This window comes from Hemicordylus capensis, chromosome 2 (genome assembly GCF_027244095.1).
Source record: "Hemicordylus capensis ecotype Gifberg chromosome 2, rHemCap1.1.pri, whole genome shotgun sequence".
Taxonomy (NCBI): domain Eukaryota; kingdom Metazoa; phylum Chordata; class Lepidosauria; order Squamata; family Cordylidae; genus Hemicordylus; species Hemicordylus capensis.
In genome coordinates this window covers 190,985,618-191,007,204 of record NC_069658.1, presented here as the reverse complement: position 1 = coordinate 191,007,204, position 21,587 = coordinate 190,985,618, and the positions used below count along the sequence as shown (strand labels likewise).

The window sequence follows — 21,587 nt, the reverse complement described above, 5'->3', positions numbered from 1 at the left end:
CATTTCAGGCAGTGCCGGCTACCTGATAGGACGTTTTCCCTTTTCTCTCCCTCTCTGGAGGAGCCCAGAAGGAACTCCTCCCTCTCTGGAGGGAGAGAAAGTGGGAAATGTCCTATCAGGCAGCCAGTGCTGCCTGAAATAACCAACAGAGAGTTCACCCGGACTCTCGGCAGCTCGGGCATGGAAGGGGGGAGTTCGCTCTTGGCTCCTCTGGAGCCTGAACCATGGGGCTTCGGTGGCCCTTTTCATTGGCAGCCCGGGTTCTTTGAACCCATTCGTACAATGGTGGCTACACCCCTGTATTTAGCCTTTTGTGGGTTAGGGTATGAAATTCAAGAGTTTCCAAGTTGTGGGGGCTTATCACTGGCTTGCAGTGTCTGTTGTCTTCTGTCTCTTTTTTTGTTGTGCCTCCATAGGCAGCACTGAAAGTATTCTCAGAGGCCAGCTCTATCCACTTGACATTCTTTTCCCAGAATGGCCCTCAGAAAAAATGCTACATCGTGATGTAGAACCATTCTAGGAAATGGTGGCCAGGTAGAGACTGCTGCTGGGAAGATCTCTAGTTCTCCTAGTGCTGCTGCTGCTGTTGGCCACTAAGGTGAGAAAAGAACAGTTTGGAAAAAATAAAATAAAACCAAAACCTGCTTCCACCACCTGTTGAAATCACCCCATCTTGTCCCTCACCTCAGACTCCTTCAGTGCCCTGAATTTCAGCCAAAATGTTCCAAAAATAAATTTCAGTTCTGCTCTATATGACAATATGACAATTAACTTGACAATTCATTAAATAATAGGGGTTGGGTTTTAGTCTGAAATAATTAAATATGCTTTGGAGCTGGTAGACAAAACGCCAGATTCAAATTGCTTGGAGGCCTAGTAAGGGCAGCAGGTCTGATGGACTGGTACTGTTGCAGCTTCTCACTGGTTCTGTGCCTGTGCAACTTAATACAGTAAAGCACATTCAGCCTGTGAATTCTGTTGGTTTTAGAAGAGAAGATCGCAGGTGTGATTCAGATCTGCGGTTGCTTATTAAACAGAGGTAGCCTGTAGAGTTTTTATCCAACAGCTTCTGAGATGACTCATTTTAAAAAAAAAATACAGCAGAAGTAATTCATCTGAACAGTGGCAACATGGAATTTTATGTATTTCATTTATATTTTTACATTTATATTCTTTCCATTCCTCCTCCAAGGAGTTTTATCCTCACAATACCCCTTGAGATAAGTTAGGCTGAGAGTTAAGTGACTGGCCCAGAGTCCCCCCAGTGAATGTCGTGGCCAAATGGGGATTTTATTCGGGTCTCCCCAGTTCTACTCTAGCACTCTAACCCCACACCATGCTGGCTCATTTCCAACAGTAATATCTTTCAAGATCCACAACCTTTCCTAACTTGTGTCAGATTTTACTTATCACACTCCACAGGGATTAGTCTAGGTACAATTTTTTTTTTTTGGTACTTCTCTTTGTAATGTGTTTCATTATTGTGTGTGTGTTCATGCACGCACATGCATATGATGCCAGATCCTCAGGAGGAGAAGGATGGAGAATTAGGAGCCTAATAGACACACAGAAATAAATGACATGAACTAGGAAGCTGGCTCCAAATTGGAGGCACTTTTTATTTATTGTATCTATCTATCTTTATCATATTTTATATCACCTGATATGTGCATCTCTAGGTGGTGTACAGAATTTAAAACACAACAAATATAAAACAGTAAAAACAGTTAAAATCTCACACAAAAATTAAAAAACCAATCTCGTTAAGATAAAAACAGATTAAACAGTTTAAAATTAATTTCCGTTAAAGGCCTGAGGTGCATCTTGAGGGTCTTCCTAAAAGCAGAGAAGAAGATGCTCTTATTTCAACAGGAGATGGTCCTGTTTGTTATTTTTCCCCATTGCAAAATCCTGTGTAATTGGTGCCCAGGATGACATATTTTTGGATGACAAAATTTGCCATTGCTAGCTACTACATCTAAAATTTCCTGCCAAGGCAGTGCCTTTATGATCAGGCTGGCCTTGCACCATTCATCCTATTCTACATCTATCTGCCTATTAGAGCCAAAATGAATACTGCCCAGCCCCAAAATTCTGCTCAAAATTCTTCTTGTGAATTTTGATGGCAAATATTCAGTCAGCATCAGGATCTGACAACTACACATTCTGCAGTAGTAGTAAACATTCAAAAGCCAGCGTGGTGTAGTGGTTAGAGTGCTGGACTAGGACCGGGGAGACCCAAGTTCAAATCCCCATTAAAGCCGTGACACTTGCTGGGTGACTCTGGGCCAGTCACTTCTCTCTCAGCCTAACCTACTTCACAGGGTTGTTGTGAGGAGAAACTCAAGTATGTAGTACACCGCTCTGGGCTCCTTGGAGGAAGAGCGGGATATAAATGTTAAAATAAAATAAAATAAATAAATAAAAGCATGTGACAGCTGGCATACAGTAGTAGATAGTATTGCAGATAGTACAGAACAGTATTTGACAAGCAGTGAACATCTGACAGTATCCAAAAGTTGACTTGCAATAGAATTTGATACATTTTATTTAGCCATTCATTTATTTAACCAGTGAAATAAATAAATAGAATTTGATACATTTTATAGTAATCATTCATTTATTTAACCAATGAAAACATTTATAATTTGAGGTCACACTTTGACCTCGACATTCAAATACTGAATTTTAAGATCAATTTTTGATATCAACATCTGAATTGAAAGTTTTGAAAATTCCCTGAGTTTTCACTGTGTCTCTTTATCCATATCTATTCATATTTTATCTCCGCCTCCACTTTCTGCTCGTCTGCCTACCTCTGCTATACCTACATGCCTCCTCGTCTCTTACCCCCAAAGCATCTGAGAAAAAGAAACGGGCAGGAATCCTATCCCGCCTTGCCTGCCATCAGAACAGTCCCAGCCACTTCAAGCAAAAGTGCAAATCCAGGCAGGGAGGTATTAGGAAGGGATGAGCCCTCCCTGGTAAATCCTCTCCATCCCGTGCTCGGCAAGAGTTTGCTAGGAGGATTAACCCACGTCTTGTCCTCAATCCCGGTTTATGAGTTTCCCTGCTGGCTGGGAGGATTGTGTGTGTTTAAACAACAGCCTAATTAATCCCCATTTTATTACTTTCTCTTGTCAAGTGGCTAAAGAGAAGCTGTCAGCCCGGTGAGCCACCCCACTCGCGTTTGTTTAGCTCCCAAATTACTTCATCAGAACCATCTGCTGCAAACGCCTTGGCCGGGTTATTTATTTCTCTATTCAAACGCCTCTCCTTGCCAGCGGGGCAAAGACGTTAAAGGAAGTTTTAGGGTCACAGAGCCAGGGCTGGGTTTTGTTTGTTTGGGTGCGGGGTAGTGCCGTGGAAGGAATGCCTGTCAAATTGGCCGGTGGTCTTGGTGAGGGCAGGGGGAGGCAAACCGTTTGGAGAGAGCTGGGCAAGGCAGGTAGATCTTGCTAATGGGAGGATTTCTCCTATGGGGAAACGATACAAGGTAACAGTAAAGTCTTGCATGCTGGGGGTTGGGAGATGCACAGCTTGGAGTCATTCACACAATCAAAAACTGTGTTCTACCTGGGTTTGGGAGCTGTGTGAGCTCCCAGTTTTCAGTTGTGTGGAAGCAAGGTAGGAGGGAAACCTGAGTAGAAGTGATTGTGTGGAACCAAGAGAGGAAACCTGGGAAGGCTGCCCCAACTCACCTTCCCCACAGATGATCACAGGAATGCTGCTGGGAGTGCAAACCGCACTCCGAGACGATCCACGCTGTGCCACGCAGCGTGGAGCTCCAGAGGCCAGGACAATGCATCTGGCCTCTGGATATCCCACAATGCACTGCGCCATGAGTGTGGTGTATTGGTGGGATCCCCCATCAGATGGGCACTCTAGGGGTCCATCTCTGTGTCTTCTCGGGCTGCGTGCATGCAGCCCACAGAGAGGGATGGTCCTGGCAACCGGGTTAAGGGAGCTTTAACCTTGGCTGAGCTTAGGAGCAGGGTTAGGCTGGGCAGGAGCGCCGTGATCCACCCAGATCCCAGGCCAGGCTGCCTGTGAGAACCGTCTCTCCGGTTGCTCAGGAAGACTTTGAGTTAAGAGGATCCTGTGTGGAAATGCCGCTCTGCTGTGTCCCCAGATTTCTGCTTTGGGTGTTGGCCAATGTTTTTACATTTTTCCTAGGGCTGCAGCGTTTAATCCATTAATTGATTAGATTTTTCCATTTGAAACCTTTCGATTGTTTAAAAGGGTGCCTCCCCCAGTTAATCAGGCAGCAGATGTCTACATGTTGAAACTTATTTTTACTCCAAATCCTTATTCATTTAAAACATTTCTATCCTGCCCCTCCAGCACACTGCTGTTCGGGGTGGCTAACAATAAAGCACAATAAAATACAGAAACCACAATAAAATAATAAAACACAATCAGCTACAGTGAAATATTAAAACTATGGATGGCAAGTGTCATCTTAAAAGAGGCATTTCTTTCTGTTTGAGAGAATGCCTTTTCCAAAATGCATGTGTGTGTCAACAGGCTTTTCCTCTAAAAACAAAGAGAAAATTCAGCTCCTCCTCCTATATGACAACTCATCAGACTGGAAGATCATGTCTCCTCTTAGTCTCCTCTTCTCCAGGCTAGTCATACACAGCTCCTTTAACCATTCCTCATAGGTCTGGCTTCCAGACACGCACCCCTCCATCATCTTAGTTGCCCTCCTCTAAACCCATTCCAGTCTATCTCTGTATTTCTTAAACTGTGGTACCCAAAACTGGACAGTTTGGACAGTATTGCAAATGTGGTCTGACCATCACAAAACAGAGAGGAACTATACCTTCTCATGATCTGCATGCTGGGCCTCTGTTAATACAGCCCAAGGTTGCATTCGCTTTTCTAGCAGCTGCACCACAGTGCTGGCTCATGTCCAACTTGTGGTCCACTAAGGCACCAGGGTTCTTTTCACGTGTACTGCTGCCAAGCCAGGTTTCTACCACCCTGCACTTCTACCCTTAATTTCGCTTACCTAAATGCAGGACTTTACATTTGTCTCTGTTGAACTTCATCTTGTTGGTTTTGGCTTAGTGTCCAGGCCTGTCAAGATAGTTTGGAATCTTGATTCTGTCTTCTAAGGCGTTAGCCATCATTCCCCAGCTTTATGTCATCTGCAGATTTGATAAGCATTCCCTCTACCACCTCATCCAAGTCATTTATAAAAATTCTAGCATTTATAAATCCATTCTAGCTTTTCCCCACCACCCTCCATTTTGTTCAAATAAGAAGTTCAGTTAAGTATATAAACCACACATTTAATCCACTGCCTAGCCTTAAAATGTCTTGGGGAAATGACTTCCAACAGGAAATCAAAGATCAGGAGTGGAAGAACATATGGAAATGGAAGCCAGTTACTTCTCTTTGGCCCAAATTAAGGATAACTTTCTCCAAGTTTTCCATAGATGGTACCAGTGTTCCCTCTAATAGGGATTCCCAGATGTTGTTGACTACAACTCCCAGAATCCCCAGCCAAAGGCCACTGCAGCTGGGGATCTGGGAGTTGTCGTGAACAACATCTGAGTATCCCTGTTAGTGGATGGTATCTGACCCCAGTAAAAGTAGTATATATTCAAAAAGATTGCTCTCTACTTTGCTAGAGTGGTTGCGGGATGAAGGGTACCTATTTGTATCTTTGTGCACCTGTCCTAGGGTCTCATCTTTTTGGACAGAGGTATTCATGGAGATGAGTAGGATTACAAACCAGAATATAAGATTGTGCCCCCAACTAGCATTTGTAAATGCAATTTCTGGGGTCAATACAGATGTTAAAAAATCAGTTGTGTATATGGTAACTGCTGCTGGGTTAGCTATAGCCAAACACTGGAAAAATCAAACCATGTTGATGAACACCTGGTACAAGAACCTATGGCATATTGCAGTCTCAGAAATACTAACCCATATTATTTCGTCCCATTCAAACGAGACTACAATAATGCTGTTGTCTGGTGTGTGTGTGTGTGTGTGTGTGTGTGTGTGTGTTGTAATTTGGTCAGATTTTATTTTTTACACTAATTGGGAAAATTATGGTTGTTTTCCTACCTTAGACAATATTAGAGTTTGGATGAATTGATGAACCAGGGTTTGTTGTATTAGGTTTTGCTGTTTGTGTTAGGATCATGTTTGTTTAGCATTGTAAATTTGTTTTAATGAAGATATTTTTAAAATATATATAAAAAGAAGTGCTAATTTTAAATTACCTTGCAGAACACTAACAGCAACTCTTGTCTTGTTTACTATTATTATAAAATGTTTTCAACCTCACCCTTCTTCAAATAGGAATTCAGAGCAGATTCACACAGGGGCGTAGCTCCCATTGGACAAAGGGGGACGATTGCACCTGGGCTCACAGGGTTTGAGAGGCCCCCAAGTATGGGCGTAGGGTCCATTGGACAAGGGTTTCTGGCAGCTGAGGCATGCACACTCTTTCTGAGCATGATGGAAAGAGAAGACGCGCACTGGGGCTGGGCTTCCTTTCTCCTCCCTCCCCCTGCGCTTCCTCCTCCCTCCCCCTGCGCTTCCTCCTCCCAGGCAGCAGACCACCCCTCGCCTCCCTCAACACTCCTGGCCATCGCAATCATGCTGCCCAACCCCAATCCACAGCTGCCCCCAGCAGAAGACGGCGCCCCCCAGTGGCCTGGCACCCAGCCCAGCTCCATGGCTTAAAAGTAATAACAAGCACCTTAAATTGCACCCAGAAACAGATTGGCAGCCAATGCAGCTGGTACATAATCAGTGTAATGTGTTTATGTCTCCTGACCCCTGACAGAATCCTCACAGCTGCCAGCTGAAGTTTCTGAATGGTCTTCAAGGGCAGTCCCATGTAGAGCATGCTGCAGTAATCCAGAGGCAAAGTGACAAGGTTTGATCAGGGTGCTTCAATAAAGAAGTCAGTAGGAGTGATCAGCATTAAAACATGAGGACTTCTTTTTAATGTCATGTATAAATACCGCCAGTGTCACCGTGCTGTGACCTAACTTGCTTTCATTTATAACAGACTTATAACATTGCCGAACAGAGTTAAGAATGCCAAATCTAAGATTAGATTTTTAGCTCATTTCCAGTCCTCCCCCACCCCAGATCTGTAGAATGTAAGCCGAGGTGGTGACAAGGCTCTCCCTCCCGGTTTTGTTTTGTTTTTTTGCCTCAGACTGAAGGCCAAGCTGGATGTGATGATGGGGCAGTTGTGGGAGCAAAACGCAGCCCTTCCCCTTCCCTCGCTCTGCTCTGTATTCTCCTAGCCTGGTTCAGTGCCAGGATCTGAGCCAGGCTGGGGGAAAGCAGCTTCAAGCCGCTGAATGCAGCAAGGTAAACAAATGGAGAGCGTGGGTTTCATCCCCCTTCCCTGTGTGCTTCTTTTCATGTAAATAATAGACCCGCCCCTGCTTTATATGTGAACAGAGCAGACAGATAGGTTGCTGCCCAATCACGGCCCTCGTTTGGCCCTGAGATTCTCTGCTAGTGTTTTAATGCAGGCCACAGGTGTTGCTATTACCTTACAGGCTGAACCTGCTGTCACTCCTTCTCTAGTAAAAGCGCAGTTCTGCTGAACAATGGCCACCTAATGGCGCAGCAGGGAAATGACCTGACTAGCAAGCCAGAGGTTGCCGGTTCAGATCCCCGCTGGTATGTTTCCCAGACTATGGGGAACACCTATATTGGGCAGCAGCGATATAGGAAGACGCTGAAAGGCATCATCTCATACTGCACGGGAGATGACAATGGTGCACCCCTCCTGTATTCTACCAAAGGTTCTGTGGTCGCCAGGAGTCGACACTGACTCGATGGAACACTTTACTTTATCTCATGAACAGCCACACTTAGGCTTGGCTGCCCATGAGAACTGCCAGGATCCACGCAGATCCCAGTGCTGCCACACCACCAAACCCAGCGCCATAGCCCGGCTGTTAGCCAGGGTTAAGGAGTGAGCACGCCCATAACCCCAGTTCCACGGTCACAAAGATGGGGGCCTAGAGCATTTGTCTCAGGGGGAGATCCTGGTGCTGCCGCACTGCCAAAACTGGCTCCGTAGCCCACTGTTAGCCAGGGTTAAGGGCACAGGAGCCCCTTTAACCCCAATTCTGCGGTTGCTTGCAGCCCGAGGTCACAGAGACGGGCTCCTAGAGCATCAGTCTCATGGGGGATTCCCCCAAAGCACCGCGCTCATAACGTGGTGCAATGTTGGGTTCCTGGAGCCCAGGACATATTGCCCCAGCCTCTGGAAAACCACATGGCTTCCAGGACAGCCGCTTGTATGCGCAGCCAAGCCACGTAGCCAGGAGGTGGTGGGAAGGGCATGGGAATCGTTGGGGGGGAGGTTTTGCGTAGCCTTACCCCATGCCCGCCTGCCCCACCCCTGGTTGTATGAATACTCTTAATGAGTACTAATGAAAACAGGAACATGTTTTAATACAGTGTAACAAACATGTATAACATCAAACAAAAACAATGGGCTATTCACACATTTGCAGAAAATCGGGCTAGCCTCCGCTAGCACAATTTCCTGCAATCGTGTTAACCACCGGGCTTGGCTGTGAGACCGTTGGTTCTAGAGCGGGTAACCCGCTCATGTACCCCTCCCCTAAAACTGGGTTTGCGGAGCGAGCACTCCACAAACCCGTTTTTCCCCCCGTGAGTAGCTGTGGCACAGCTCCGTGCTGCGGCTACTCACAAGGAGACCCCTAGAGGGGAGGCAAAAAGCCGCCTCCCAGTTCTGGGGGTCTCACCAGCATGCCTGTGCGCTCACGCAAGGCATGCTGGAGCTTCCAGGGGCTGATTGGCCTCCGCTCCCCCCAGCCGCCGCCAGCTCTGTCATGGAGCCGGCAATCATGTGGGCGGCCGATCCGGCCGCCCAGGGCTTCCGTTCTGATTGTCTGCGGCAAGAGCAGGCTTAGCCCACGCTCCCCTCTCAGGTCACCAAACCAGGTTTCACTGATCGTGAGACCTGGCTCAATGTATTAAAGCTTAGTACTCTTTGAGGCTATTCCTGGACTCCAGAGTTTTGGCAGTTCCGGCAGACGTGCCTTTGGTACCATCTGGTCCCGTTGTGTTGGATTCTTTTCGGTTGGTGCGGCCTGAGGATGTGGACAAGATCCTGGGCAGTGTGCAGGCGACTTCGTGCGCTCTTGACTCTTGCCCTTCATGGCTAATAAAAGCTGCCAGGGAGGGGACAGGCAGATGGCTGGAGGTGATAGTTAATGCTTCATTAAGGGAGGGCAGGATGCCATCGTGCCTTAAGGAGGCGGTGGTAAGAGCTCTATTAAAAAAGCCCTCCCTTGATCCCTCCAACCTGGACAACTATAGACCTGTGTCTAACCTTCCCTTTTTGGGCAAGGTGATGGAGCGTGTGGTGGCGTCCCAGCTGCAGAGGGTCTTGGATGATACGGATTATCTGGACCCTTTTCAATCTGGCTTCCACCCGGGTATGGAACTGAGACTGCCTTGGTCGCTCTAGTGGATGACCTACGCCGGGAACTAGACAGGGGGAGTGCGTCCCTGTTGGTTCTGCTGGACCTCTCGGCGGCATTCGATACCATCGACCATGGTATCCTTCTGGGCCGCCTCTCGAGTATAGGAATCAGAGGCACTGCGTTGCAGTGGTTCCGGTCCTTTCTTGGGGGGAGGGTCCCGAAGGTGGTGCTGGGGAACTACTGCTCGGCCCCGTGGCCGTTGGCCTGTGGGGTCCCACAGGGTTCGGTCTTGTCCCCCATGCTGTTTAACATCTACATGAAGCCGCTGGGAGAGGTCATCCGGGGATTTGGACTGAGTTGTCAGCAATATGCGGATGACACTCAGCTCTATCTCTCCTTGTCATCTGATCCTAGGGAGGTGGTGGATGTCCTGAATCGGGGGCTGGAGGCCGTGATGGGTTGGATGTGGGCTAACAAACTGAAATTGAATCCGGATAAGACGGAGGTACTCTTGGTCAGTAGGAGAGCCAATCGGGATGAGGAGATTTTACCGGTTCTGGATGGGGTTGCACTCCCCTTGAAGGAGCAAGTATGCAGCTTGCGGGTACTACTGGACCCGGCTCTGCTTTTGGAAGCTCAGGTGGAGGCGGTGGCCAGGGGTTCCTTTGCACGGTTTCGGCTGGTGCGCCAGCTGCGTCCCTTTCTCGAGAAGGCAGATCTGGCCACGGTTACCCACGCCTTAGTCACGTCGCGGCTGGATTACTGTAACGCGCTCTACGTGGGGCTGCCCTTGAAGAATATCCGGAAACTGCAGCTAGTGCAAAACGCGGCAGCGAGGGTTTTATCCGGAGCTGCCCGTTGGGAACATATCACCCCCATTTTGAAAGAACTGCACTGGCTACCGGTTCGTTTCCGGGTCCAATTCAAGGTGCTGGTTTTGACCTTTAAAGCCCTAAACGGTTTGGGCCCGGGGTATTTGAGGGACTGCCTGCTCCCAAGGGTTGCTGCCCGCTTGACGAGGACATCTGAGGGGGCCCTGCTCCAGGTGCCGACAATGAGAGAGGCCCGGCTGTCGTGCACTCGGGACAGGGCCTTCTCTGTTGCTGCCCCCAGACTCTGGAATGCTCTCCCAGTGGCCATTCGTTCCTCGGACTCCATCATGGCTTTTAGAAAGCTTGTAAAGTCTTGGCTTTTTACCCAGGCTTTTACATGATCGTTTTTACTGCTGCTTCTGTGTGTTTTTATCTGTTGTATTGTTTTATGCCTGTTTTTATATGTTTTTATACTTTTAGCATGATGTTTTAATTGTGTTTTTATTGTATGTTTTTAACTTTTGTAAACCGCCTTGGGGCTATCTTTTAACGAAAGGCGGTATAAAAATGCAAAAATAAATAAAATAAATAAAAAATAAATTCCCACGATCAGGGGAAAGTGGACTAAGGGAGCCTAGCCCGGTTTCTCCTGCTCGTATGCTGCAATGGGAGCTGTGCGGCTCCCAGCAGCAAACCTCCGAAAGTACCCCTCCCCTTAAATGAGGTTAGTGGAGCACACACTCCGCTAACCCTGTTTACCTGTTCGTGAGACGGTGTGGCTCAGCACTGTGTTGACTCACAAGGATACCTCCGCTGGGAGGCTAAAACAAGCCTCCCAGCTTCGGGAGTCTCCCCAGGATGCCCCACACACTTGCGCGGGGCATCCTGCAAGTTCCGGGCAGCCCCCAATCCCCATCGACCCTACTGGTTCCGTGACAGAGCTAGTAATTGTGTGGCTAAGACCGCTCTCCCCGCAGATTCTGGTTAGGCTCTCCACACTGATTGTGTGGAGAGCCTCATTATATTGTAGTTTTACTAGAGTTTTCTTACTATCCCATTTGGGGTTTTTGGCCACTCCTACTCTAGCCATATTCAATTGTTAGGGCTGTGATCTTCACTACTTGTCAAGCAGCTTCAAGGTAAGAATCATTTCCCATCATGTGGATCTCCACACAGTCCTGCACTTTCCCCAGCGTAGAAGTAGGAGCACTGGAAAGTGTAGCCCTTCCCAGCATTTTCCCCCACAGTGCTACACTTCCCAGTGCTCCGTGCATGCCTTCCCAAGATGGTGCTGGGGCTTAACAGGACCTGATTTCCCTGAAAGGAGCCCCACCGGCATTGGACAAGGAGCAGCACTATGTGCTGTGGGGACAGGGACTGTGCAGAATATTCCTCTGAAGCTGAAGCTTTGCACCAGCCTAAGCAACCTGCCTAGAGAGCAGGAGGCTGTTAGTTCGAATCCCCGCTGTTGTGTTTCCCAGAATATGGGAAACTCCTATGTTGGGCAGCAGCGATATACACACATGGACAAATGTGTTGGTACCCCTCCACAAAAAAAGAAGAACCCACAATTGTCTCTGAAATAACTTGAAACTGACAAACGCAATTGGCACCCATAATTGTTTATTCTGCATCTAACAAAAATAAGATTTTGCTTTAGAGTATTGATGCAACAGAATAGTTCAAATAATAACAAAAATGAAAATGGCATGGACAAAAATGATGGGACTCTTAACCTAATATTTTGTTGCACAGCCTTTAGAGGCAATCACTGCAAACAAGCAATTCCTGTAACTCTCAATGAGACTTCTGCACCTGTCAACAGGTAGTTTGGCCTACTCTTCCTGAGCAAACTGCTCCAGCTGTGTCAGGTTTGAAGGGTGCCTTCTCCAGACTGCATGTTTCAGTTCTTTCCATAGATGTTCAGTAGGATTCAAATCAGGGCTCATAGAAGGCCACTTCAGACTAGCCCAATGTTTTGTCCTTAGCCATTCTTGGGTGCTTTTAGCTGTGTGTTTTGGGTCATTATCCTATTGGAGTATCCATGACTTGCAACTGAGACAGAGCTTTCTGACACTGGGCAGTACGTTTCACTCCAGAATGTCTTCACAGTATTGAGATTTCATTGTTCCCTGCACAGATTCAAGGCACCCCGTGCCAGACGCAACAAAGCAGCCCCAAAACATAACCAAGCCTCCTCCATGTTTCACAGTAGGGATGGTGTTCTTTTCTTTGAGAGCTTCATTTTTTCGTCTGTGGACATAGAGCTGATGTGACTTGCCAAAAAGCTCCAGTTTTGTCTCATCTGTCCAAAGGACATTCTCCCAGAAGCATTGTGGCTTGTCAATATGCATTTTAGCAGATTCCAGTCTGACGTTTTTATGTTTTTCTTTCAACGGCGGAGTCTTCCTGGGTCTTCTTCCACTTAGCCCACTGTCACTCAAAAAGCGACGGATGGTGTGATCAGACACTGATGGACCTTGACCTTGGAGTTCAGCTTGTATTTCTTTGGAAGTTGTCCTTGGCTTTTTGTCTACCATTCTCACTATCCTTCTGCCCATTCTGGGGTCAATTTTCCTCTTGCGGTCGCATCCAAGGAGGTTGGCTACAGTCCCATGGACCTTGAACTTTTTAGTCATATTTGCAACTGTTGTCACAGGAACATCAAACTGCTTGGAGATGGTCTTATAGCCTTTGTCTTTAACATGCTTGTCTATATTTTCTTTCTGATCTCCTCAGACAACTCTCTCCTTTGCTTTCTCTGGTCCATGTTCATGGTCCTTTCTCTGGGACACACGATGATACCAAACAGCAGAGTGACTACTTTTCTCCATTTAAATAGGCTGAATGACTGATTGCACGATTGGAGACATGTGTGATACTAATGAAAGAAAACAGCTTATTTGAAAAACCACTCTAATCCAATTATTTATGATCTTTTCTAGGAGTATCAACAAATGTGTCCAGGCCACTTTCGAATATCTTTGCAGAATAAGCAATAGTTTATCTCTTTTCACACTTGCTTTGTTTTACTCGATGACATACCAAAGGCATGCAGGTATACATGGGACAATTGCTTTTCATTTAATCGCTTTTCAGGAGGCATACATACTTTTTCAATGAGCTGTAAGGGTACCAACAAATGTGTCCATGTGTGTAGGAAGGTGTTGAAAGGCATCATCTCATACTGCACAGGAGGAGGCAATGGTAAACTAACAACAACAACAACCCCCAGTGAGGCACTACCTTGGCATGTTTGTGGGGCTTGCGTGCTCTGAGGAAGGTGAGAGATATGCCAGAGGTCCAACCATACTGGACAGGTCTCACCAGAGGAGCCAGACAAAGAGTGCCTCTCCCATCAACAATATGGTGAGACGTAACTTTAATAAATCTATACTGGATCGGTCGTCGCCTGGGTCAACAAGGACCACGCCAGGTGCTGGAGTCCCTGGACATCTGGTGGCAAGTGGGCTACAGGACTCAGGATCTTCAGTTGAGCAACCAGGGCTGGAGACTGCAGGGTTACTGGAAGAAATGTCGCTTAACTGGAAAAAATATACGAAAAATGCCAACAAGGAAATAATGATCTGCTATTACAAGTCTAGTCCAACTAGAAGAGGTTATTTTAAAAGAATGTACCAAATTTGGAAAGAGAAGCATCCAGATACAGAAATAACAGAACAAAAGCTAGCAGACCAGAGAAGATTCATAATAAGAAATAAAGTATTCACAGAAGTTGATCTGGAAGAACTGCAAAGAGCAACACAGGCTCAAGATATGGAAGAAGAATTACCACCAACTGAAGAAGTTGCTCAGGCGCAGGTGGAGGAGGTGTTGGAAATAGAGGATGCCACTGTTGCTGAAATGTTTCAAAATCAAAACCAGACAACCTCCCCTTTGCCTTCACCTCAAAATCCTGAATGCCATTTAACAGAAAAGCAACAAGAACTAAAGCAAAAAATAACTGAGCACATGAACCAAACCACCACCAGGGTTCGACTTCCAGCTCTAAAAACAGTCGCCAAAAAACAACTTGCTCAGGCATTAAAAGATGTCAATGCTGCACTTGCAGAAAAAACAACCAATAATTTGCAAGAAACAAACCAACTAATGTACAGTGCAGCAACAATAACAACACAAGAGTTCGGATATAAGATCAGTGGACCTGTAAAAAAAGAAAGTAGTACATCACCTAAATGGAAGATTAGATTAGAAAATAAAATCTCCAGGCTTAGATCAGATGCTAGTAAATTGAAAGATATGAAAGACAAGTAGCTGAAGAATGAAAACACCAAACAGTATCTGATCCAAAAATACCATCTAGATTCAAGGAAAATTAGAGAAGTCCTGGAAATAATAAAGCAGCAAATAACAGCAGTGTCAAAGAAGATTAGCAGATACGAAGTAGAATTACACAACACAGGCAGAATCTCCAATTCCAGTCGAATCAGAGACGTTTCTACCAAAGCATAGAAGGAGAAACTGCAAGAAATGTAGAAACACCAAATAAAGAATAAACAGTGCAATTCTGGGGGAAACTATGGGACAATCCAATAGATTATAATAAAAAAGCAGGCTGGGTGAAAGAGGTCGAAAAAATGTAACCAACAAATGCAAGATCTAATAATAACACCAGAATTAATAAGTGAAAGAGCAAAGAAAATTAAAAATTGGACTGTACCAGGCGACGATGAACTGCATGGTGTTTGGCTTAAACACCTAACAAGCCTCCATAAACAACTATCAAAACAGTTCAATCACATTTTGCAAGGAGGTGATATTGAACAATGGCTAACAACTGGGAAAACTCATCGCATAATGGAAGACCCAGCAAAAGGTGCGGTTCCAAGTAATTATAGACCGATCACCTGCCTTCCAACCGTGTTCAAATTATTAACTGGAATAATAGCAGATGAAGTAATGCAACACTTATTAACTAATAAGCAGCTTCCAATTGAACAGAAAGGAAATTGCCTGAACACCAGAGGCACAAAAGACCAGCTGCTGATTGACAAAATGATTTTAGAAAATTGCAAGAGAAGAAAAACAAATCTAAGTGTTGCATGGATTGACTACAAGAAGGCCTTCGACTCATTGCCTCACACATGGATACTAAAATGTTTAGAACATTCAGATATTTATAAATTAAAAAAAGCAATGAGCATGTGGAGTACACAGTTAACAATCAATGGCGAGACACTTGGACAGCTTAGCATTAGAAGAGGCATTTTCCAAGGGGACTCACTATCCCCTCTGTTGTTTGTAATCGCCATGACCCCACTTTCACAAATACTAAATAGAACAGGCCTCAGATACCAAACATCTAAAACATCAAGTAAAATCAACTATCTGCTGTACATGGACGATCTGAAGTTGTATGGAAAGTCCCAGTCAGAAATTGAATCACTGCTAAACATTGTCCGTATATTCAGTAGCGATATAGCAATGGAGTTTGGACTAGACAAGTGTGCTGCATTAATAATGAACAGAAGGAAAATAAGAAAAACAGAAGGAATAGAACTGCCCAATGGAAGCAATATCAAGAACCTGGAAGAGAAAGAACCTTACAAATACTTGGGCATTCTCCAGGCTTATAACATCACACACGCTGAAGTTAAGAGAAAAATTAGAAGTGAATACATCAGGAGAGTTAGAAAAATCCTCAAGTCCAAACTCAATGGCAGGAACACCATACAAGCCATAAACACCTGGGCTATACCTGTTATCAGATACACTGCAGGAATAATAGACTGGACCCAGGAAGAGCTAGAGACGCTAGATCATAAGACCAGGAGAATCATGACCATCAATCATGCTCACAGTCTTGCTGCTTTAGCTAGCACCTGCTCCGTCCATGTCTGAGCCAATTCTACCGGGGTGTGTGTGTACATAATTATATATGTGCAGGGCTGAGTATGCCTTTGAACGAATATTAATAATAATCCTGCAGTCCATACATAAAGCTATATGGGGAGGTGAAACCATATGCTGATTACTGGGAATCAGTCTCCTTTGACTTTTGAAATCCCATTAGCTATTTGCCACTACACTCATAAGCCTATTTTTGTAGTGTTAAGGGCTAGAAGCTTTGTTTTAAGTTAAAGTTGAGAGTCTTGGGATGTTACCTCCCGCACCCCACCCCAACATATTTGTGCCAAATCATTGGCATGTGTTTTAAGATCAAGATATAAGTAAGTGATGCTCAAATGGCAGTGACTTCTATCAGTTAATTTCTGTTCATGCAAGGTACAGAATAAAGACTATAATATATAGGACAAAGCTATCTAAAAATGAACACTGGCAGGCTTAAAATTTGATCACTTCAAATAATGTGAAATGCAGTTCAACTCAGTGTAAAAACAAACATGACAATTTTGCTGGTACTCCCCTCGTGCCCGCCACCCCACAAGAGAGCAAAGGCTAAAGATGTGCAGTTGATCTGATTAGCAGAATTACGAGAGTATTCCAATGATGAGCTACTGTTGTTGTTTTATATTGGAACAAAAGTAAATATTTTAAAACTAAACTTGAAAAACATGCTGTTAATAAATAACAAAAATGCATTAATAAATAACAAAAATGTTGCTTGTATGAGTCACAGCTTAGTAAATGAAAGATACATGTCAGGTGTTTAGACGGGGGGGTGCAGGGGGGCACAATTTCAGTGCTTGCTCTAGGCGCCATTTTCCCTAGTTACGCCCCTGCATGCTCTGCACCCCCACGGTGATGTAGATAGGCTTTACCTCCCTCGCAGCTCAGGTGGAAGAGGAATGCTGCAAGTCCATCAAACAGTAGAGGAAGAGAAAAGAGGCCTTGAAGAATATATAAGGGACAGTGAAGAAGATGCACTTCAAATGGTCAAGAACGAGAAACTATTCAACACCAATGAAAAAAAGCAGGCCTACAAGAAAGAACAGGTCAAGAACCGAGCAGAAAAATGGAAAAATAAGGCCAATATTTGCACAATATCGCAGGTCCTTGGGAAGGACCCGATGTCTGGATAAAACAAACCAGTCAATAACACCTGTCTGACTGTGTAAAAAATAAATAAATAAATATAATAATAATATACCACTCCTCAACCAAAGTTCCCAAAGCAGTTCACTCATAGATAGATAGATAGATAGATAGATAGATAGATAGATAGATAGATAGATAGGATGGCACTCTGACCCCAAAGGGCTCACAATCTAAAAAGAATAATAAAGGTGAGAGAATTGCCACTTTGAGTAAGGTGCCTCTTTGCGCCTGTAACCTAAACCCCTCCTGTATTCTTCCAAGAAAACCCCATGGCTCTGTGGTCGCCAGGAGTTGACACCGACTGGACGGCACAACCTTTCCTTTCCTTTAATAAACTGATAGTCAGGGAACTGCACTTTGAGTGAATGGGGACTGCCAGATGTTCCTGGGCTTTGAGAAGAAGAAGAAGAAGAAGAAGAAGAAGAAGAAGAAGAAGAAGAAGAAGAAGAAGAAGAAGAAGAAGAAGAAGAAGAAGAAGAAGAAGAAGAAGAAGAAGAAGACAACTGTGTGTTGGGGCATTTGGAGAGGGCCAATGGGTGGAAGGCCAAAAGTGAGAGCACACTGGCTAGCCCACAGCCATGGTTCCCAGACATCCCCACATTCAGCCAGGGGTGCTCCTAGGTAATTTGGGTGCCTGGACTGCCCAGCCACAAGCCCCTCCCCCTCAAGAGGCCCCCTGAAGTCTCCTTTGAGGGGCCTGTCTCCAAACCTCAATTCTTTTTTAATCATTACCGTGGCCGAGGGGTGGCTGCAGGCGGGAGTGGAGCAGTCCTTCTCCCCTCTCTCCCCCTCCCCTGGTGGCGGCGAGGGCCAGAGCAACACTGGACCTGTCTGTTCAGGCCAGCATCTTCTTCCAGCTGTGAGGAGCACCTCCACAGTTGAGAGATCATTGCAAGCCCGTGATCTCAATTGTGCCGGCGCACCTCGCAGTTGGAAGATGACGCTGGCCTGAACTGACAGGTCCAGCGTCTCTCCGGCCCCCGTGGGGGAGGGGGCAGGGGGAGAAGGACTGCTCCGCTCCCTCCCCCCGCCCACAGCCACTGCTTGGCGAAGGTCCAGGGGGTGGGGTTAGAGTGCCTGTGCATTCAGCACGAGTGTGTAGAGGCAAGTTCCGCCTGACTGAGAACTCCTGCTGCCCAAGAATCTCACTCACAGGGAGGAACACGTCTCTTGTTTAGTGTTTACCTCTGCAGACGTGGAGAGGTGGTTGCATCCAGAGATCTTGGCCAGGCAGCATGTCAGCCCAAGGGCATGGCTTTGGCCCTTGATTTCCATAGTTGTCTCTTTTTTTCCTGCTCCAATAGTCTCTGAGCTGCATTTCTCTTTCAAATTCTCTGCTTACAGCCTACCCCCACACCCATGGATCAGGGTGAAGATGCCCTCATGTCATCACCTTAACCGAGGCATTACACTTATCTTAATTATATGCAGAAGGGGAGTCAAACCCCTGCAAAGACTTCTCTGCTTGGATATTGTTACTGGCAATCAGTAACCCTCTTTAGAAACTTCAATGAAGAAATAATTCTGTTAACACTTTAGATTAAACTGATCAGGGTAAAAGCCAACAACTTGTTCCTGTTATTATTTCTAGAGTGCCTATATAAAGTAAGCACAGTTCATACAAACAGTGTAAAGATCACAGGCCTTGCCTTTAGGCCTACATTCTAAACAAGATGAGACCTTGAGTATCTCCTTCATGGTTTTATTTCCCCTTTATAATATCAACTGAGTGGGAGGGAATGGGTGTTCCAGTTCAGATTGAGTGGAGGGAGGGCTTCAACTTTTACACACACACACACACACACACACACACACACACACACACCATCTTCCCATTGAAAATCTCCCCTGAAGCAGCTGTTTGTGTGTTTGTTCCTGCACCATTTGTCTGTATATTGTATATCAAAAGAAAGGGAGGGAAGTTGAGGCAACAGGGAAAATATGCAGCTTCTAGACAGCAATAAATTGTGCAATGTTGAAAGCTTCCACACAAGTTCAAAACGCCATCTTACTGACAATCCACACACACTCCCGTCCCTTAAGCTGCTGCACTTCTTCCTATCAGGTTCTTATTCTCGAGGAGTGTTCCCTCTAAGGCATGCGCAAGTGCGTGCGCTCACAAGTTTTTGGATGTCCGCTCAGTTAATTTGAGGTCCTGCTCAGGTTGATTCAGGAAGGCCCCACTCTGAATGCAGGTGCGCACACACTGCCTTGATACTGCAGCCCAGAACAAAACTCATTCCTCACAGAGATGGAAAAAATTAAGAGAGAACACTGCTCTCTAGCCACACGCCGATCAGAGAGCTCATGATTTTTGCATTGCCACCTGCTGGCCAGCATTCTGAGAAGCATCTGTTCCCTTTTAACTACTTTTGGGGCAACTGCGCGCTTGTCTCAGAAGAATGCAAGTGCTGGCTGCTGGCAGGTGACACTGAAGAAATCGCACAAGTGATTAACCACCGTGTGGCCAGAGAATAAGATCCCCACAAGAAGGAGCACAGAAGCCTATGGGAGTGTGTGGACAGGCCTGTTCTTTGGTTTTGGTTTTGCTGGACCCTTGCAGCCCCTGCCAGCCACTGCTCCTGACCCACCCTCCCCGCTCGATATCCAACATGCGTAGTACTAAAGAGTTTCATCGCCTCCCTCCTCCTCCGAGCAGAGAGAGGCGACCAAACCTCCTAGCGCCATGCCCGCTGGATACTAAATACGGGGGAGGGGGGTGCTCTGATGCCTAACCTTTTAGTATCCCGCTCCCACAGTGCTGGAATGTCCGCCTCTCTCCTTGCAGCAAAGAGGCGAACTTCCTGGCACCGCAGGGGCTGGACACTCAGTGTATCAGGGTGGACACAGGCCTCTTATTCAGTATCCTTTATTTAGCTCTTCTTTAGAGCCTGTCGCCTCTCTCCACGTTGGAGGAGAGAGATGAACTTCTCAGCACCTCGCACGAGCTGGATGCTGAATGAGCAGCCCGTGTGCGCTGTGATTAGACATCCCACATGCGCCTCTCATTTCGTATCGGTGCTCACAGGGCACGGGGAAGTTTTTTCACCTCCCACTGGGTCGAGGAGGGAGGTGATCAGACTCCTTAGCACTGGGCTGCCTGCTGAACAGTGGGGCGGTTGGGAGGGTGAGGAGTGGCCGAGGGGGGCCGTGGGGGAGTGCTGCTCACCGCCAGCCCGACACCCTCCTAGGGATGGCCCTGTGTGTGGACGGCCAAGGAGAGCAGTTCACACTGCTCTTCGAACTTACTGTACTTTGAACTTCATTTGCCTCACGTTGCAGCTGGATCCTCTGATGTCTGCTCAGTAACTCCCAATTTCAGTAGTGCTTCATCCCAGATGTGTACCAAAAAAACCACCAAATAGAGCGCAGCTTCAATAATCTTGTAGAAATGTAGAGCATAATTTGAATTACTAAATGGCCCTAAAGCTGCCTGGATGGGCACTATTTTTGCACTAGCTGGTGCTGATTTATCTCTCTCTTTCCCCCTCTCTTAGGCTCTTCCAGACCAAGTGCAGTGGTTGCCTCAAAGCCATTGCTCCTTCAGAGTTCATCATGCGGGTGCTGGAGAATGTCTACCACGTCCACTGCTTCTCCTGTTGCGAGTGCGAGCGGCGGCTACAGCGTGGTGATGAGTTTGTACTCAAAGAAGGCCAGCTGCTTTGCCGCAGTGACTATGAGAAGGAGAGGGAAATGCTGAGTGCCATCAGCCCTGCTCCCACTGAGTCAGGTGAGAGAGACCCCCCAACACACACACTCTCTTTTGAGTGCTAGGAGGATGCCTCTGAGCATGTACGGAGTGCCCACGTTCCTTTAACTGGGACTTCACAGAAATGAAACTAATGAAGCAGGGGCATAGCAAGATTGGAGTGGGTCCTGGGACAAGAAGCAAAGATGAACCCCTGAGCCCTCCCCCCTTCTCCCCCCCCCCCCGCCATTTCTTTTCTGCAGAAGAACTGTAAGGACATGGTGAAAAACAAAACATATTTCTACATTCTACAGTCACTGCATATATCCATGCCACATCAACAGTGAAGAGTGAAGAGCAAGCCAACCAGCGCCTCCCTGCACCCACCCAACTCAGGGGCCTGGGACATCCTGTCCTGCCCCCACCCCCACATTCAGTTATAACTATATCCCTGCAGTGAAGCTTTCTCCTGTACCTCTCCCCCTCCCACATTACTTCCATGGGAAGAGAAGTCGCCTATTTGATTTCTACATGTGAGGCTTCTGATACAGGTGTAGAACCAAGACACATAAAAATGTCAACAACTTTATTTAGTACATGCCTATCAAGACCATTGTT

The 21,587-nt window shown here is 46.3% G+C and overlaps 1 protein-coding gene across 7 annotated transcripts in view; it reads left to right on the top strand.

Moving 5' to 3' along the window:
• The window catches only part of LOC128342905 (LIM homeobox transcription factor 1-alpha-like), a 160,176-nt gene that overhangs the window by 118,410 nt on the left and 20,179 nt on the right, over positions 1-21,587 (top strand). For all 7 annotated transcript variants that reach the window (XM_053291072.1, XM_053291075.1, XM_053291071.1 and 4 more), the window contains exon 4: positions 20,779-21,011. In XM_053291072.1, coding sequence (XP_053147047.1) covers positions 20,779-21,011 — 233 coding nt within the window. The remainder of the gene's footprint in view (positions 1-20,778; positions 21,012-21,587) is intronic.